This window comes from Leuciscus leuciscus (assembly GCF_965113295.1).
Source record: "Leuciscus leuciscus genome assembly, chromosome: 5".
In the NCBI taxonomy this organism is placed as follows: domain Eukaryota; kingdom Metazoa; phylum Chordata; class Actinopteri; order Cypriniformes; family Leuciscidae; genus Leuciscus; species Leuciscus leuciscus.
The window spans coordinates 16,114,661-16,135,308 of NC_138729.1; the positions used below are offsets into that span (position 1 = coordinate 16,114,661).

General features: G+C 39.9%; 1 protein-coding gene across 3 annotated transcripts; it reads right to left on the bottom strand.

Moving 5' to 3' along the window:
• Nucleotides 1-1,032: 1,032 nt before the first annotated feature.
• Nucleotides 1,033-20,252, bottom strand: cUnh11orf54 (chromosome Un C11orf54 homolog). 3 transcript variants are annotated; one of them, XM_082171505.1, is made up of 8 exons: nt 20,094-20,252; nt 13,965-14,063; nt 13,817-13,890; nt 13,644-13,718; nt 6,054-6,230; nt 5,444-5,593; nt 1,458-1,574; nt 1,033-1,321 (listed from the first exon to the last, which is right to left on the bottom strand). In XM_082171505.1, the coding sequence occupies exons 1-8, from the start codon at nt 20,158-20,160 to the stop codon at nt 1,148-1,150; spliced, it is 933 nt and encodes a 310-aa protein (XP_082027631.1). In that variant the 5' UTR covers nt 20,161-20,252; the 3' UTR covers nt 1,033-1,147. The 3 variants fall into 3 exon arrangements, with proteins under 3 accessions (XP_082027631.1, XP_082027630.1, XP_082027632.1); XM_082171504.1 differs by having other exon boundaries at nt 13,644-13,745; XM_082171506.1 differs by lacking the exon at nt 13,644-13,718.
• Between the last annotated feature and the right edge of the window lie 396 nt (nt 20,253-20,648).

Here is a 20,648-nt window from a genome sequence, read left to right on the forward strand (position 1 = left end):
TATGGTGATACAAAATCCAGGAAACAATTTGATTATAATGATAAATTCTACCAAAAAGAATAGTAGGCTACTAAACTATGTATAAGAAAAAGATGTCTTACTTACTTTATTGTTTAATAGGGGTCGATCGCCAAGACTTGAGAGAATCATTTTACAAAGTCATAAATGTTTGCCATTAATGTGTTGTGTCTAACTTTTAATTAGCCATTAATGTGTTGTCCAACTTTTAATTTAAGTGAACTTAAAACAGTCCTCACATAAACCCATAATAATGTCATATTTACCTGTGCCTTGCCCTTTCCTGTCTAACAGGTATGAACTATACAGAAATTGAATAAGGTTATAAAACAGTCTGCACTGCATAAATTACAAATGAAATAAAGATTAATGCTTATTAAAGCTACAAGCGTTCTTTAGTCAAGATCAGTTAGTCATTTTCTCTGTTCCCTTAGTTCTTTGGTTATCTTTACTGATGAATTAGTGGCTGCTGTCACTTTAAAATATGCCGCTGACAGGATCTCACACGTCTCATTCTCTCACTACTCTTTACTTACATTTAAGATTTTATTTAACTCTTCTTGTGATGATACTCGACAAAACGGACATTTTGGCATTAATGTGCGTGTTATTGTTCGTTCAAGTGCGAATGAGAACTCGAGAGAGACATGTCCCCATAGGAAATTATGCCTGTGCTTATGTGTAAACTTACCCTGATTTGTTGCACAAGCTGCTTTCTGGAATACCCCGTCGGGTTCTAACTTTATTGAGAACAGGAATTTTAAATTGTGCTTGGGTACAGTACAAGGCAACTGTGTCTAATGTGAGTATGCCCAGTGTTGCAAGTCTGTCACTAGCAAAAAGTGTCAAAATTCACTTTTAGGAATATTCTAATAGGCTAATTTCCCTCTGAAATTAATGTAAAAATTTAGCTAATTGAAATGGCTTGAATAGTAAGTACAAAATGTAGAGATTGATTTATAGATTGACTGGATTGTGAATTGTTGTCAATCCTCTCAATTATAATTTCAAGACTTATTATATTTATTTTATTATTCATCAATATAAAATGGTCTGAGTAACAAAGCAAATTAATTATTTGCATTTTAAATGCTTTTACAGCATGAAAAAAATCAGAACTGTCAACAGTTTAATCGCGGCCAACATTGTGTGTCTCTGTGGGTCGGTCGATTCGGTATAGGAGCTCAGCAGGGAGGAAGTATCCTAGGTACTCCACTGTGTTTGGGGTGGTATCTGTGTAGTAATGGCCCCCCTCACCATGGTGACTGAAGCCATGGGTATGCTCCACTCTCAGGTCAAGACCCTGTGAATTGTGCACAACAGAAATTAAATTGGGTACTACAAACTTTAGCTAATATGAAATATTTAGCAAAGATTAAAAATAATATTGTCAGAAAAAAAAAAGGAAGGTATGACATTGCTACTGGGTTGGTACTCACTGGGTCTCTGGACACCATGACAGTTTGAAAGATCAATGGTGCACTGACTTCAAAATGCCTGAGCCAGTTATCGACGTCCTTATTGGTGTTAAGAGGGCAGGTAGAGAATTCACGTGGCTTAAAGACAGAGCAGTGAAAAGTTTACGCACACATGTAAGGAACTTCCATAATTTATGTTGTAACATTTTAATAAAAAAATTAATCATAGTTCAAGTAGCTATATAAACGTGTACAGATTTTAACAGTAACTGCTTTCACCAAAAAAAAAAGAAAAGAAAAAAAGAATCACAACATTACATCTGAAAACGGACTATGTCCAGTTTTCCATTCAAAACTGTTGATCCATTCAACAGTTTGGGATCAATACGATTTTTTTTATGTTTTTGAAAGGTCTGCTCACCAAAGCAGGATTTTCTCGTGTTTGGAGAATGAATGTGTTACAGTTATCAGAATTAATTTTTTTTCTATTTTGTAGAGTTCATCTCCAAAAAAGATCTCCACTTTTCTTGAGATCAACTCTACGGAAGGAATTTCTGTATCTAATCTTTTGGAAACGCTCAAAGCTTATTTGCATGGAAAATAATTTCTCGTTCTGCTTAAATCAAGAAGTTGCGTAATAAAAAGCTCTGTGAACTCTATGAACAGATTGGTAAATTGGACCAGAAATATGTACAACATCCAACTCCATTATATATTGAAAAGGCTTTTGTTGTATCTTCTTTCTAACTAGCCATACTAAGCAGCTTACTTAAATCATGACACCGTTTCTATAAGTTTGGTGATAATAAGCCAGGAAAAGCACTTGCATTTCAACTTAGACTTCAATTATTCAAACAATAATTTTTTTACTCTTCTTTGTACCAGTCAAACTCCTTTAAATTTTCTAATCTTGACAATTTAAAAAAAAAAAATCTCAACATTTTTATCTCAACATACTACAAATCAATAGTGAATCAAAAGCCAAATTTGATGATCCTATTAGTCCGACTAAAATTCTGAAAGCCATTACACAGAGATTTTTTTCTCCTCAGCTTTCCACACTGTTTCTCTCAGTTTTTGAAGAATCCCTAACAAGTTACACCTCGTCTGGCTTTACTTGTGCCAGAGGCCCTGATCTCTCTCGATGAGGAGAATGCTTTAGACTTTTTTGAGTGGGGCTATTTATTTTATACGTTTAAAAAAATTGGGTTTGGTGATAAATTTGTGAGTTTTTAATGAACAAGAAAAATCCCTCCCTACCCAGCTAATTTCATTGGTTGTGCAGACCTCCTGCAGTTTATTCAAATAGAAAAAAATAGATATACAAAACTTGGCAATACAGAACAAGCAATTAAGCAATTTGGCAACCATTTCTTTCATGCTTAAAAAAAATTCAGTATGTACTGTAACCCTTCCCATAGCCGCCGATTTAGGTTTCTGACGATGGGTGCCCACCCTCCACAACCCCCAGCCCATTTAAAAAAACATTTTAACATGCTCATTAATCAATACTTTGTACTTGTTCATTTTTCAAGAGTACAAGTCTTTTTTTCGGTGTGATGGCATGATGGCGGTGTGTCTCGCAAAAAGAAACAGGCAGATTGCAAACACATTACCTACCAAACTAAAACTCATCTTCATTTACATGAGGGTTGTCGCAAGTCACTCGCTCGCTGATATACACGATGAGTTTTTAGTTAAATTAGTATACTTAAACTGCAATTTATCGTTGTGAGAAAAACAGACAGCACAAGCTTTTGAGTCAGGTTGAGTCAGGTTCTCATCCCGTTCTCCTCCCAAGGCGTCATATACTGACGCTTTTGACATTTCGTCTACATCGAACGCACATGGCACCCTTTAGCGTCAATATGAGACGCAGATAGATATGGGCCAGAAGGCGCCTCCTAGCGGTCTAACCCTAACCCTACCCCAGACCTAAACCTACCCATAACCGAACAAAGCTCTGTGCGTGTCATATTGACGCTAAAGGGTGCCATGTGCGTTCGATGTAGACGAAATGTCAAAAGCGTCAGTATATGACGCCCTAGGATGAGAATGCGTTGGTTTAACACTAAATATAATGGTAGAACTGTATAGAGTGGTGCAGGTATCACATTCGTGCCGATGTCAATGGTTCTTTAAAAATAGGTTTTTGGTTAAAGGGTTCTGAAATAAGGTCTGTGGTGAACAAGCTCAAGACAATTTCACATTTTATTCTACAACATAAAATACATCAGTATTACCCCACTCATGATTTATTAAAGTTGTTAAGTGTCTTGAAAAAGACGGTTGCTAAGTGGCTAAATGTGACTACAGAAGCTGTCGGGGACATTAAACGTCATCACGCCAAACAGGTATACAGCCTCGTTAAGCTTATAGTTGTGGTCTTATAAACAATTCTAACTCAAACTGTCAGGGAAAATGTTTTAAATAACTGAAAGAGTTGTCGGAAGCTTAGTGATAGTGACGTTGAAGTCGTAGGACCGTGGTGTAGTTCATTAATTGCCTACCTTTAGCATTTTTACTTCTGGCGACTGCATTTAGGATTCAAAATTCATACAAGTTGTGTTCATCTGTGAAAATTATCTTGATGGACAAAACACGTAAGTATCATAAACTTTTGTTGATCAAAGAGCTTGTTTTTGCGATAATCCCAAAGCCTATGTAAAAATCCTATTGGGTTTGTGTCAAGGGAACCAGTGTGATGCTAACTGCTGATTGGCCTACAAAGTGACGTCATACCTGCACCACTCTATTATGACCGTAAGGTCCCAATGTGAGATCCACCAATCAGAAAGGTTCCCAAATCTCAATCGATTTTTTGATTGGTTAAAATTAATGGAGAATATTTCGTGTTTTTCTGTGGGTGCTCGGCCATTATGCGCTCGAGCTCTCGTGCACCCAAGGGATCAGCCCCTATGACCATTCTCTGCATTTGGTCCCTTCTGTTCTCTCTCTCATCCCTGATCTATTAATAAACAGAGAGAAAAAAGAAAGAATTTTTTTTTAAAGAAATTGTATTCTGTTTTCCAACTATATGGTAATAATCGTTTACATAGGTGCATCATGCATATGTCTTTTTGTTGTTTTTCTCAGTATTGTTTCAATTACTTCTTAATTTTGTCTATATATATTATTATTTATAATTACTGTTATTTAAATGTATATATTTTAATTTACTATTATTATTTTCATTAATATTGTATTTGAGTGTCTTGGTGCAAGCATTCATAATATTTTTTTATTGTGCCTGACTCAACAAATGTTGTATTGTCTTTTTTATTTTTGTAACACTTTGATTGAAAAGTATCAATAAAAAGAGTTTTTACAGATGTGTTATAAATTAAACCAAGCTAGGATGTTCAACAAAACTCAAGTGATCTGCAAATTATCAAAGCTCATAAAAAATTATTCACAAGTGAAATACAGTTATTCAAAGAAATGCTAACAACTCCCTAAAATCTTAAAGGGTCACCCAAAAATATTAAATCTGTCACCATTTACTCACCTTCATGTTGTTCCAAACCTGAATAACTTTCTTCCTTCTACAGAAGACAAAAGTTGATATTTTTAAGAATATTGGTAACCAATCAGTTTTGGTGCTCATTTACTTAAATTGTACAGACAAAAACACTGAGATGTTTTTGTATTTATAATATATATCTTCTTTTATGTTCCACAGAAGACAAAACTCAGGTTTGGAATGATATGAGGGTGGGTAAATGATATCAAAATCTTTAGGTGAACTTAACATATATGTCCATAAAAGTTTAGATAATTTGTTTTATTGTTATTGTCTATAGAATTGACAATGCTGTAAATATAGAAAATAGTAATATAGTAATTTACGAGGCTGTGATAGTCATCCATTCAAATTACAAAATCCAATAATTACTCAAATGCATATTATTTAGAAACTGCATGTGCTAATGTATTATTTTTACTATTTAAATTTCCATAATCTTGTGCATTATAGACCCTACAAATATTACATTTTTAATTATTACCATGATATGGATCTTTGCCTTCCCCTTTTGTATGACAAAAGTTCCCCCCAGGGCCATGCTCTTCTCCCCATAATGTTCTTCCATGGTCTTTCTCATGCAGCTCACAAGACTGTCCTCTCCAGTCCTTCTGCAGGCTCTCACCTCAATGACCTGCAATTGTAGTTATTTCAAACCTTGTTACATTTAAAAGTTTGAAGTCAGTATGATTCATGACTTCTGAAGGACTATGTGACACTGAAGACTGACGTAATGGTTGCAGAATATTCAGCTTTGCCATCAAAGGAATACAATTACAAAACTTTAAAATATACTCAAATATAAAAACATTTATTTTACTGTATTTTAGCTCAACTATTTTTAGCCATGGTGAGCATAAGAGACTTCTTTTAAAAACACTTACTGGCCCAAAACTTTTGAATGGTGGTATAAATATTCAATCAAAACATTTGAAGTGTTTTTTTTGAGGGGGGGTTCCTTTAATAATTATCAGTAGCACACTCCTAATAATCTTTTCATTACTTATAGCCATTATTAAAGGACAATCTCCATGTAGTAACTCAATAAAAGTACTGAGGTTGTACAGAGACGCAAAGTCCCCATGGTTCCTTACCTTTCCAGGTTTGCCCTCACATGCATAAAGGTTTGCAAGGAGGCCAAAGTCACAGTCATGAAACCTGTCACTGTACTTTTCCTGCAGACATTTTCCATCCACTGGGTTGATGGAGGAAAAATAACTGCCATTGACTGCAGGTCTCCCCTCAGCTTCAGTCAGCACCAGAGGCATTAACTAGGAGAAAACAAGACAATATAGTGTTAAAAACCCCATTGAACTCTTTATTAAACCAACAAGAAAAATAGGTTTTATAGTGATATTACTTTTATTTATTTATTATATTTTGCTGGTAGATACAACAGTGTTTTGAATTGTAGCACTACGTAGAAGTAAACATTTTCATTTAAGAATGCCACTGCAAATTAACATCAATTTAAACATATTTGTAAAAGTGCTAAAAGGACCGTACAATTTTTTTTTTTTTATTCTAATGTGGAAAAACGTACTCGGTTACTAACGTAACCTCGGTTCTCTCTAGAAGAGGGAACGAGTACTTGCGTAAGATATCTTACGCTAGGGGAAAACCTCTTTTCCTCGAGATATTGAAGCCAAAAATTATCCTTAATTTTGCAATAATGTAAAACGCATTGCAGCAGCATGCAGACATGGGCGAGACAGCTCGCGCGCCCATTGGCTGCTCTGCGGCAACTGCATCAGCCTATCGATAGAGGCTCCTCATGACGTCAGAACCAATGAGCCATCTTGCATTACGTCATGTCCCGCCAAAATCAGGTGGGGCCAGGGCTATAAATACGGCCCAGAGAGGCTGGTTTGGTCAGTTTTTTCATCGCTGAAGCGAATCAGAACATGACGCATGCACGGCAAGATACGCAAGTACTCGTTCCCTCTTCTAGAGAGAACCGAGGTTACGTTAGTAACCGAGTACGTTCTCTTACGAGAGGTCTCTCGTACTTGCGTAAGATATCTTACGCTAGGGGAACACAATGTAAAACGCCGTGCGTGCTTGAGACATAACACTAAAGTCCCAAGGGCAGGTGCCCGGGGCTCATACAGTGCCTAATCACAAGGGACTCACAGAGAATCCGGGAAGAGGGGCTAGAATAGCATCATTCCTGTAATATGGAGCTCTGATAAGAGCATGTTATATCAAGTGTTCCACACAGCCAGGGCGAACTCGGCCTGGACTGGTAAATATGGGGGACTCACGCACTGCCCACAGGAGTATACAGACGATCCGTGATCGACGCTCTAGCAGTTTCAGCATCCCGAGCCGATAGCATCGGGCGGGCAATACTGAAAAATTAAACCGAGAGCAACCTAGCTTGCAAAGCGGGAACCTCGAGGTTATAAAACCTTATAAATGTAGACGGGGAGGCCCAGCCTGCCGCCATACAGATATCTTGCAAGGCAATCCCACTGGACCAAGCCCACGACGAGGCCATGCCTCTTGTGGAGTGCGCTTTGACACCTATCGGGCATTGCAGGCCCCTGGATGTGTAAGCTAGCGCTATAGCATCAACTATCCATCTGGATAGACTCTGTTTTGACGCAGCTAGTCCCTTAGAACGTCCGCTGAACAAAACAAAGAGCTGCTCTGTCTGTCTGAAAACAGATGAGCGAGACACATAGGCCCTTAACGCCCTGACCGGGCAAAGGAAGCCTGCGTCCCCTTCCTCTTCAGATACCGGCAGGGCCGACAGGGAGATCACCTGTGCCCTAAACGGTGTATTGAGGGATTTAGGAACATATCCGTGCTTTGGTTTGAGTATGACTCTCGAGTCATTCGGCCCAAACTCCATACACGTCGCGCTCACTGAGAGCGCTTGCAAATCCCCTATGCGCTTCACTGAAGCTAGAGCCAGAAGAAACACTGTTTTGAAAGACAAGAGTTTCAGGTCTATTGACTGTATTGGCTCGAATGGGGCACCTTTCATGGCTTCCAGAACCGTGGAAAGGTCCCAAACGGGAACTGAGGGTGGTCTGGGAGGGTTCAGCCTCTTAGCTCCTCTAAGGAAGCGAATGACCAGATCGTTCCTTCCTAATGACTGGCCAAGCGGTGGTTCAGCGAACGCTGCTATGGCCGCCACATAAACTTTGAGCGTGGATGGGGTTCTGCCCTTATCCAGAAGCTCTTGTAAAAAGGAGAGAACCTTTGGCACCCCACAGCGTGTGGGTGAAGTGCCACTCGCTGTACACCAGCTAGTGAACACAGACCATTTGAGGAATAGAGCCGCCTCGTAGATGGAGCTCTAGCCTGCGTGATCGTGTTTAACACTCCCGCTGGGAGGTTAACGGGTACCCGTTGATGGCCCACGCATGTAGGGACCAAAGCTCCGGGCGAGGATGCCAGATCGAGCCGTTCGCCTGCGAGAGGAGATCCCTCCTCACCGGTATCGGCCACGGGGCGGTACTCGTCAGCTGCATCAGGACTGGAAACCAGACTTGGTTTGTCCAAAATGGGGCGACGAGTAGCACTGGGCATCCGCTCTCCCTGATTCGCTCTAACACCTGGGGTAGGAGCGTGACAGGGGGAAACGCATAGAGCGGGCAGCGGGGCCAGACGTGAGCCAGCGCATCCCTGCTCTTGGAGAAGAATTCCTGACAATGAGCGTTCTCTTGAGACGCAAATAGGTCTATTTCCGCTCTGCCAAATGTCCGCCATAGCATTTTGACTGTCTGTGGATGTAAAGACCATTCTCCTGTCGGCAGATTGTTTCTGGACAGTCTGTCTGGTCCCACATTCAGATGGCCGGGCACATGCGCTGCCCTGAGCGAGCGCAGATTGTGCTGAGCCCAGACCAGGAGGCGTTCCGTCAGCCTGTGAAGGATTCTGGATCTGATACCTCCTTGGTGATTTTTATAAGCCACCACTGACATGTTGTCCGAACGGACCAAGACGTGGTGTCTTTTTATCTGGGGACAAAAGCGCCTCAGCGCGTTGTCGACTGCCATCATTTCCAGGCAGTTTATATGCAGAAGCTTTTCCCGTTCCAACCACTGGCCGAATAACGGTCTGCCCTCGAGCAGCGCTCCCCATCCCGAGGTTGAGGCGTCCGTAGACACCACCTTCACACTCGAGGAAGTCCCCAGGCTTACACCTGACTGGTACCAGTCGGTCACTGTCCAAGGTTTCAGAGCTGCGACGCATTTCTGATCGACCTTGAGGCGCGCGAGACCGGAGGTCCAAGCTCTGCGCGGCGCGCGCTTTCAACCAATACTGCAGCGGGCGCATGCGAAGCAGACCCAGCTGAAGCACTGAGGATGCTGAAGCCATGAGACCCAGCATTCTTTGAAACTTTTTGAGCGGGGCTAAAGCGCCGTGGCGAAAAATCTCTGTCATGCGCTGAATACTTAGTCTGCGCTGCGGCCACAGCTGTGCTGTCATAGACAGCGAGTCCAGATCTGTGCCCAGAAAATATATTTTCTGACTGGGACTCTTTGCCCAATTGACTGTGAGACCTAAATTCTCGAGGTGATCGAGTAATATGGTCCTGTGTTCTATGAGCTCCGACTGTGATCGAGCAAGAAACCAGCCAATCGTCCAAATAATTCAGCACTCGTATGCCTCGGAGCCTGAGGGGTGCGAGCGCTGCATCCATGCACATCGTGAATACGCGAGGTGCCAGGGATAGGCCGAATGGCAGGACTGTGTACTGATATGCCTGGCCCTCGAAGGCGAATCTCAAAAATCGCCTGTGACGTGACGCTATTTGTATTTGAAAATAAGCGTCTTTCAGATCTATCGACATGAACCAGTCCCCTTGGCAAATTTGCGAGAGGATTTTCTTGGTCGTGAGCCTTCTGAACCGTCGTTTCAGAAGTGCTTTGTTTAGTCGTCTTAGATCTAAAATGGGTCTGAGACCCCCGTGTTTTTTTTTTGTTTTTTTTTTGGGTACCAGAAAATATCTGCTGTACATGCCCCCTTCGCTCTGAGCTTGTGATAGGGGTTCTATAGCCCCTTTTCTCAGTAACTTCGCTATTTCGGCCCGAAGTAGGTGTGCTACTTCCTTTTTCACCGTAGTATCGATTCGCGCCGCTTTGCGTTGCGGGCGTCGACCGAACTGTAGCGAATAGCCTCTTTCTATAATGTCTAGCACCCACTTCGAAAACCCCGGGTAGCCTTGCCCATGCGTTTGCACGAATGGCTAGGGGTTGAATGCGAAGCGCGCTCTGGTCACTCAGCGACAGAGGGGCTTCAGTGTGCTGCAACATAAGCGTCGCGCTTATGACATTTGAGGCAGGGGGCGCGCTGATAACAGCGGGCAGATTGCCCGCGCTCGACTCCTCTGCGGTGGTCAGCCGAGAGGGGGAGGGCTGGGCGAGTCCCGTAAGACCTGTCATGTCTATGTGTGAATGTGGGCGTGGGAGAGCGGGCACATTTACAACACTGAGAGCATTGTCTGCCTGAGCAGAGCGAATGCATGTTGGTTTCGTTTTACAGAAACCTTGAGACATGCAGAACGTAGTGTTTGTGGGCACTGGGCAGTAGGCACATTTAATGCGCAATCGATCTGGGTCGATTTCATGTGCGCGAGCCCTGTGCGACGGGCTGTGTTTCTGTGTAGGAATGAGCACTGGGCAGTGGACATTTTGTCTACACTCATAACACCATCGGCCGTGGCCGGAACACCAGAAAATACACTCTATGGGATTTATCTGGGTAGCCGTAAAGCGGCGTTTGTGTGCAGGCAAGCGGGCTGTGTCGCCGACTTGTTTACTGCAGAATACACTGGAACAGTCGCATTTACTGGAACTGAACGAGCGAGAAGTTGCCATAGAAACAGAGAGCGTCAACATGCTGGCGTTCGTTTGCAGGCGTGCGTGCATTACAACAGGCTCGCTCACTGCAGTATGACATTTCCAGTCGCCTGAACTTCAGAGGGGAATGAGAAATAGAATTCGGCCCGGCCGCAGCGGGACATTAACACTCTTTTCTCCTTTCGCCAGTGACGCACGGGAACCATAGAAACGGTGTTTGGGTGCAGGTGAGCGGGTTGTACAACGCGCTCGTTGGCTGCAAAATGCACATAATTAATCTGCCGTTAGACCGAGATTCGAACCCCGGTCTCTCGTGTGAAAAACCAAAGATTCCGCCACTGAGCCACAGGGGGGAACACAAAGGCTTTCAGATGCACGAGCATATAAGAGCGTCACCATGTTTTCTTCGGCGTTTGCTTGCCGGCGCTGCAATATTTATATTTCCAGTCGCCTGATCAGGGAACTGAGAAATGTGTGAGAAGATTCAGGTCAGTCCAGCTCGGACTAAAACACTATTTTCTCCTTTCGCTGGTGATTGACGCGTGAATGGGGCGCAGAGGCAGGGTAGCTTTCTTGTACGTAAAGAAAAACTTCCGCTTCCAGCCTCCCCTGTGAACGGCGCATTTTGCGCGGCTCGAAGAGAGGGAGAGAGAAAGCTAGCCCCGTGACCGTCCGCTCCTGACATCCCCTGTGAACGGCGCGGTTTGCGCGGCTCGAACAGAGGGAGAGCAGGTATCATCCTCCAAGCAGGCAAGGCAAGCGGGCGCACCGGCGAGCTTTGCGGGTTGGGGGGGAAAGGGGCGTCTTGAAAAAGACGCCCGGCTCTTTTAGTGCAATGAGAGTGTGTGTCGCGGCGGCGAACACACACACATACACAAAACACAGTGGCAGAGAAAAGGATATGTACGCCGGAAAGCGTCAGCAGGAACGGCGACTGAAGGCGGCGAGTTGACGACCGGCAGCTTCAGATGCAGATTAATCCCGCTGGGTGCTTGACTCAGACGGCGCGGCTTCCTCTCAGGATCCAGCGATGCGTGAGCCCGCTGAAGAGATGAAAAACTGACCAAACCAGCCTCTCTGGGCCGTATTTATAGCCCTGGCCCCACCTGATTTCGGCGGGACATGACGTAATGGGCGCGAAGTAGAGGTCGACCGATTCATCGGTTTTGCCGATTAATCGGCACCGATAGTTGATTAGTGGAACTATCGTTATCGGCAAAAATACATACCGATAGTTTTTCCTGGTTGCGTCCGTTGCTGGAGCGGCTGAGAAGCGCGCGCTGTCATTCATTACACAGTAAGAGAGAGCTGAGAAGGGTCTGCTGGCATCATGCAGTACAAGAGCGGCCTCTAGAGGTGTAATAAAAACTATCGCTGATGCCTCGTGTTGTTTATTTCGACACGTGATGCTGCGTGCTGCACTGAGAGCACACGCTGCGTGGAGAGCGCTGACATCAGATGCGTGTTTAAAGCACCGACAGCTAAAAGGTAGCCTATGTATACAGTACATTTTGTCATATCATTATAAAGCGATTAATTTGTTGACTAAATGCTGCATTAGTAGAGAAAGAACAGCACACCAGTATGTTTGTTTGCCTTCAAGGCTGAGAGGACGCTAACATTAGTAGTACCTCAAGCGGTTAAAACACTGACAAAAATAAACGTAAGTCCGACCCGAATGTTTAATGTCACAATTGTTACCTCTATTTGCATTAGTTTATATCCAGCTGGTCACTTTTATGCATTTAATATGCAGAGAAGTTGCATATTTAAAACTAGAGACGTAAGATAGCAAACTGATATGTTCATACAGCCGACAGAAACATAATTATAAACAAATCAGAAAAGCATTAGATTTCGGTTATTTTTTCGTCATCACTTTAATACGTTTTGTTATTTTGATTAGATAATCATCAAGTGTTTATAAAATAGAAGCAAAAGTGTGAGACTATACATTTAATATTTATGTCATTTCAATGCTCTGACATTGTAGATATTTAAGCATGACTGTTTGGATTTATATGAAATGATAACACTTAGAATAAAATTCCATATGTAACATTAACTAAGGTTAATAACTTCTGTATAAGGATTGGTCATTATTTGTTAATTAACATGTAGGCTACTAATACATTTTTAAATTAAGGTTTTTATTTGTTAACCATAGTTAATGCACTATCAAACTAACATGAATGATCAAGGTGCAATTGTATTGCTCAAATATTATACTGATCAAATTTTGTTACTTTTTTATTCATTAAGTTGGCTTGAAAAATAACAGTTTAATAGTTACATTTTGAATGTAACTGGTTTTATTTGTTATTTAGAGTATTACTTTTTGTTTCAGTTTGAATGAATGTCTTTTATTGACTTCAATATTTATTCATATTATATATTTATTTCATTTAGCATGTTTTCATGGTTCAATACAGTTTTATTATTTTTATAATAAAGTTCAGCACTGTTTTACTTGGAGTGTTATGTTTGTTTTTATCCAGTATCAATTTTAAAAACGATCGGTTGATTAATCGGTTATCGGCAAGTATGGCCCAACCTAGCTATCGTTATCGGTAAAATCCACTATCGGTCGACCTCTAGCGCGAAGCGCCCTCATTGGTTCTGACGTCATGAGGAGCCTCTATCGATAGGCTGGTGCAGTTGCCGCAGAGCAGCCAATGGGCGCGCGAGCTGTCTCGCCCATGTCTGCATGCTGCTGCAATGCGTTTTACATTATTGCAAAATTAAGGATAATTTTTGGCTTCAATATCTCGAGGAAAAGAGGTTTTCCCCTAGCGTAAGATATCTTACGCAAGTACGAGAGACCTCTCATAAGAGAACTGCCACTGGTTTTAGTGTAGCTATACAGACCTCTCCATTTATCCCAACTGTCTTGGAGGAGACAGCACCAGCACCAAGAATAAATGCACCAGGCAGCTCCACCTCCTTGGACACAAGGTTCATGTTGTAAACCTTTGAGGGGAATCGGTTAGTTTTACAAATGTGTTTCTTTCTGAAATTACATTTACAGTTCATTAACGCACCTTGTCCAGTTGGACCAGAGGAATCAGATAGGGTACACCTCCAACATCAGTAATACGTGGTTTGCCACAAATACCTAATACAAAATAACAAGTGTTGTTTAAAGAGCCTGTTACACCTTGACATGTATGGACATACATCTGTACTCACCCTTGACAGGAAACTTGAAAGGCTCTTGTGTAAGATCTGGACAGTCAGCAACAGACACTTTTACATCAGAAAAATTCTTATTCAGTCCTGATTCCAGCACTGTAATACATACAAATACATTAGGTAACTATAAGTATAACTAAGTATGGAAGCCCTAAAAAAGGTGTTGGTGTTTGGGGGGGGATCTTAGATCGTTCCTGAGCCTAGTATCTAGCCTAGTCTCTCTTGGAGCATTGGATAAGGATAATGGCGACACCATGTCTACAGCAGAGTCCGGTTTGGAAGATTGGTCTTGCAGCCATATGAAGGACTCTGCAGCGCATTGCAGCGACATGAGCGATTTCCCTGATGCTATAGATCCTCCACATCATGACCAAGGCAGTGAAAAAGCTCAGCCTGGAATGGTCTTCCCCCACTGAACCCACCCGCAGCCAACTAGAAGAGTGGTTCCCTCAGTCAGGCCGCTGCCAGAAAGCTGGCCCTCTGCAAGCGTTTCAGGCCAAGATGCTGAAACACAAAATAGCCCTGAATATTATAGCCCTGACTCGGAACTGTTTAAAGAGCTCTGCAGCACTACAGACCTGACTACAAAAATGTTGGCCATAGTATGAGGAGTCTCATTGTGCTGGACAGACATCTGTTGATTACCCAGACTGATACTGTATAAAGGACTCTGATAAAGCTATCCTCCTTAATGCACCGATGAACCCTTCTGAGGCCAGTTGCATGAAGACAGTTTCAGTTGCTACCCAGGTAAGTTTGAGATTAGTTTTATCAAGCTCTGGTATTTCTGGCTCAAGAAGGTGGATTGGTTTTTAGCGGTGTTCATCCCCATGATAACTTGCGTTCTGGAGCAGGTTTTATTCTGGGTAAGAGATTGCAGAACAAAACAATCAGCTTTGATATAAGTGACAAATATCAGATGCAATAAAGCCATTCCCTCTGTATCTCTTGTTCCAAATTAAAGCAGTTTATAGTGAAAAAATTTCACAAAATTGCCCACCTTTTCCTGCGAATTATTACATTTATAATTTATGTATAATAATTATGTTTAATTGATATAACATATTACATATAAATTATATCCTAGAGCTGGCCCCCTTGCTAAACTGAGCAATTAATGGAGAAGGGCCTTGGTTAGAGTGGTGAACAAGAAGCTGGTAGTTACTCTAGTTGAGCTCCATGAGAGCATTGTGAGCCCACTGAACCTGATCTAAACCCCGATTTGATTTGTATTGTTTTGTCAACTCTAAACCTACTCTGAAATGCAACAGGCCTCTGGCCTTTTCGGGACTGCGGTGGAGTCTTTCTCTGAGCGCTTCCTTTAGGTGCAAAAATAATCTAAAATATATATGTCCTCTCATTCCTCTTCTGCGCAGTGCTCTTTTAAAAGAATGCCGCCAGCCTCTGCTTCAGCTCCTTAGAGAGAGTCTGAACCCATGATGAGACCTAAGACTCGTGGTATATCCATATCACACCCGCCTGTGATTCAGCCTCGAAACTGATTCAGAAGAAGTGGAAGAGTTAATTATACAGGCTCACATACAAGTCATTATATAAGAATGGTGTGACAGGTCTCCAACTCTTCCTGCTAAGGCTGGCCAGTGGGTGTGGCTAGGAGGCTCATCAAGGGAGCGACGTCCACCTGTTCTTCCCTCTATAAAAGCTCTATATTTTGTTATTGGTTTTGGAGTATTTTGTTTTCTATCTTTGATACACTAATATCCATGCACCAGACAGACATTACAGATGACCATGTTTACTTAGGCTATATTGTTCTGTTTATGTTAATAAATGATTTTTCATATCGACAGACAAATATAATGGGATTACCAGGCTTCTATTGAGACTCCCCTGCTTCAAAGCATAGTAATGATATGCTAAAGCCCACCTGCACATTGACGTGATTGGTTCAAACATAGTTTGTGACGTAGAGAACACATTTCAAACCGCGTTTTTTGGACAGTCGTGTGGATTTGGATCTCGATTAGAGCATAGTCTCTGGAGGCCAACTGCTTCAAACTGACAGCTCACATCGGGAAACTCCATGACTACAATAATATATGTATATACACACAACAGTTCTTTCTGGTTTTCGAATCTGATTGGCTGAGAGCCTTTTCCAGCCATACAATATTCCCCCTGTATCATAACAGGAAACAATTTCAGGGGGATGAAAACTTTGGAACAGGATGAAAATGTCCAAATTTTTCTTATTTTGTTTAAATATTCTTCTTTTTTTTTTTTTTTTAGTACTGCCCTTCGGAAGCAACAGAAGATACTTATTTCCCAGACGACAAATTATATACAAATTACGTTGATCTTCAAATTCAAAAGGTTTTCACCCCCCTGCTCTTAATACATTGTGTTTCCTTATGTTTCCTTAGTGAATGTTTGAACCTTTCTTAATAAATTAAAATATTTTAATGAAAAGATGGATCTCGAAATCATACAGTCACTGCTGAAAAGTATGCTGTTCAAATAGGCAAAGGATGCTAGAAAAGCAAAGAATTTGCAGGACCTAAAGGATTTTTCTGAAGAACATTGTGCCATTTAAATGCTCAGGACAAATCAGGGACTCAAGAACAACCATAAAAAATAAATAAATAAATAAAAAAACAGTCGTGGATCATCCAGGTAATAACACACAGTATTAAGAATCAAGGGTATGTAAACTTTTGAATGGGGTCATTTTTTCCGAGCCCGATTCAGTCCCTCGTCCAGAATGGATTTCGTGCACAGACTTTGCAAGCACGGATTTCACAGGACATTTCAGTGTGGTATGTTTTTTGTAATTTTCTTATACATTATAGATACGATGTTATCCACCATTTAATCATGATATTTGTCAGAAAACAAAAGGTAATACAAACAGTAATAGATTGTAACAGTAACACAAAACCATTGTTCATTTTCCTAAGGAGCGGTGAACCATCTTACAAAAGCGAGAGCTTATAAAAGCAACAGAATATAAGCTGTTCTCCATAAAATGTGCAGCACACAGATAAACGTTAAATTATAATGTTCATGAACAGTGTTTAAAATAAATTAACAACTCTAAGTTTGTCAGCCTTATGAGGGTCAAACAAATTCGTTTTGGAAACGTGGGGAAAAAAGTGTCTCTTTTTTGCCTATTCCGTGGGCGAAGATATTTAAATAGAGTAACATTTTGACTTCATGAGATCCAGAAAAATCTCTTTGTAGTCCAAACATACATTGTTCATTATAGTTTTTGAAAAGGGGATTCTGAAATATCTCCCTTTGAAGTGGACTTTGAGTTTTGTAACCTTGCAGATCTTTTTTAATGCTCTAATAGCGACATTACACACTAACCAAAGCTGAAAAAGTGGAAAAGCATAATAAGACTTCTTTAAAAACATTAAAATTTTTGCAGATTCTGCCATTTGTAAACTTTTGAGCACAACTGTATGTTTGATTTATGCTGAAGTGCTTGGAACATGGCTTTTAATGGGGAGCCTTTTGTTTTTGTAATCAGGCTCTCAAAAGTTATATCAAAATTTGGATTAAGATTTATCGGCCAATATACACCGGTTATCGGCTTTCAAATATAAAGAATAATCGTATCGGCCAAAATTTTCATATCGGTGCATCCCTACTAGTTTAAATTGCTTTATTATTATCTATTATGAATTTCTTAAATAGCGAAACTTAAAAATAACAACAACATGAGGGCAGGACGATCAGGTGATCAATAATTTTCCAATATTAAAATAAAATTTTTACAAATTAAACAACATAATATCATAAATACAATAAATAAAATAAACATTTTATAAAATTCAACTTAGACAAAAAACAAAACAAAAAACAAGATAAGCTGATGGAAAAAATTATTGTAAATAGGCTAATTTATGTACTTGACTTGTAAAAAAGATTAAGTACATACGTGGGTGAATGACGGATAAGGATTAAGATGTGAAAAAAAATAAAACTGCCCCAAAAATTCTAATTTTAGGACTTTCTATACTTATTAGAGTGTTGTGTATGTAATGCAATGACATGTACACATTTCAAGAATGTAATTAACCACTTTTTTTGGTGAATCATATATTTTTCCCCATGAAAATGTCATTCCTGGGTAACGTAATGAATTTTTAAATTAATTACATTTCTACCATTGTTGGCATATACAAATGTACTGATATCCATAATTGGAGCTCAACAAACAACCAGTGCTCGTAAAACTACATTTTAATCACAATTAATATAATCAATTTGGGATTTCATATAGACATGGGTTCAGTTTTGGCTGCTGATAACTCAAAATTCAGAACCAAATTTTTAAAAAAGCTGGAAAATTTTTAAAAATGTTTTCCAATAAAGTAAATAAGACTTGTTTTATCATTAACTCAACAAAAAACAGAATTGTGTAATCTAACACACAAATATGGGTTAAATGAATTGCCTGTGTCATTGTTAGCCGGAATGACATACTGTTAGACAGAAGGACATTCTGCAATATTTTTCAGGATTACCATAAAAACCATCCTCAGTATCATTTTTTCCTTTCCAACACTCAAACTTGAAACAAAGTAAGAGACACTGACAAGTTTTTAATGATTTAAAAAAGTTAAATTCATTGATAATGACCCATGTGACTCATTGAATCATATGAAATCAAGATGAATGACAGCTAAAATATGGCAAAAAAACATACAATTATGTAAATAATGTTAATGTTAATAATATAACAATAATAACTTTGCCTAAAAGTTTACAAATGTTAATTAAAAACTAGATGTTGTGCATATGTCATTCTGGATAACGGATGACATGTCCTGGCTAACAGAGGTTTTTTGTTATACAAGAATGACATGTTGTTATCCAGGAATGACAAAAACCAATATTTTTTCTTTATAATCAGGCACTAACTTAACCACCTATGGAAAACTACAACTTAGCTATCATCACTTAAGGTAACCTTTTAGATCAAATAGATAGTTTTTGTATATAAAATCATTATAAATGTTTTATTAGTGTTATCCAAAAGGTCACATGATATTGCTACAAAGTGCACCAGTGACCGAAATATCAAAATATCGACATTTTAAGAGACGCTTCCTGACCTTTGCACATGTTCTAGTGCTCCTTCAGGGTCTTCTTTTTGATACAATATTATGTCACATGACATACCAAAATGCATTATGGTCCAAAATGGTCATTGATGTCTGTTATCCAGGACTGACATTAGAGAAATCACAATTTGGGGACAAAAGTCGTTCTGTCATAAAAATGTAAATAAGCTTAGTATTATCACTATATTTGTAGGAATCATTGAAAACATCAATACAATTATGCCCAAGTAGATTTTAAATACTTTTATTTATATTTTTTAAATTTTTGTTGTATTTTTGTATTCAGATTTTAAGCCGGGACAGTTACCCGGAATGACATTTTGAGACTTTTGAGCTCAATAGTTCCTTAAAGATTAATTATTTATAATGAATTCTCACATGAGTAATTAAAGAGGGGGAAGTTGAGTCACTTAATGAAGTGCATTTAAAAATGTATACATTTTTATATTATGAATATGCTTGGGACACCAGAATTGACACGCCACGTCATTGACCCACGTATTGAAGCAATTTGCGCTACTATCCGAATGTTAAAAATGTAAAAACAGCTCTTTATTTAATGAAACACACACAAAAGACCTGAACATGGAAGCGATGCAACCTGTTTCACAGAATATTTGTTGCGCATAACCCGTATTGGAAAGAAAAGACTAGCAAATTTCGTTTCATGCCGATTTAAAAAGAAAATGTTTAACATTGATTCTTCAATTCCTCTGCCTTTTATTTAGTAGGATATCAATAGAGAAATAATATTTGATGCCCTTAATTTCTTTAAAATACTATCAAATATGATAGTAGCCTACTGTCTCTACACACAGCAGAATTTTATTTTTTTTACTATTACGCCTTGAATTTTGCTAGTCTGCTTTAAATGTGTGTAAAGATCAAAATGATTTAAAATAGTCATGTTGAACTTTGGACTCATGTCATTTGGTTTTACTCAAGCACAATGAAAGAAAAATAGTTAGCCTACACATGCAGCAGCAACAGCCATATAAATGTTGCACACATTACAATGAAATGCGATTATTACCCTGACATAATTCCTCGAGATTTGGAACATGCAGCTGGAACTTTTCGGTCTTGCTTGTGTTTGCCATCCGTCTTGGTGTGTGTATTAATCTCTCTGACTGACTCAGTAGTGTTCCAAACTCTATGGTTCCAAACGGCCAAAGTCACATGATTTCAGTAAACTATGCTTCGTTACGTCATAACTGTTCTTCTTCTTCTTCTTCTTTTTTGGCGGGTTGCGAACCAACTTAAAAGGTGCATACCGCCACCTACTGTGATGGAGTGTGAAAAGAATGAATTAGGGGAGAGCGGGGCACAACCTAACGCTTTTTGACTTTCTCAGTTTGTGTAAATCTACTTATGGTTCAGAGTATTTATTTTTTCCCACATTAATTTCCCACATGTCTAGTACAATTATGTGGTTTTGTTTTATTTATACAGTAGGCTATATACTTTTTTCTTGACATACCCCGAAAGAATGGAAGTGAAATATGACAACATGCCCCATAGGTGGCGTACATTGTAACATGTGTGGGGCACATTGGAACATAACATATGACAGCTTAAAATGTTATCT

Excerpts from the sequence above, each read along its gene's own strand:
- cUnh11orf54 (XM_082171504.1), bottom strand. The coding sequence starts at position 20,160 with ATGGCAAACACAAGCAAGACCGAAAAGTTCCAGCTGCATGTTCCAAAT. Across the intron at positions 13,746-13,816 it reads CTCTGGTCCAACTGGACAAG|GTTTACAACATGAACCTTGT; the intron begins GTGCGTTAATGA and ends TTCCCCTCAAAG. Across the intron at positions 5,594-6,053 it reads GTGAGGGCAAACCTGGAAAG|GTCATTGAGGTGAGAGCCTG; the intron begins GTAAGGAACCAT and ends CTACAATTGCAG.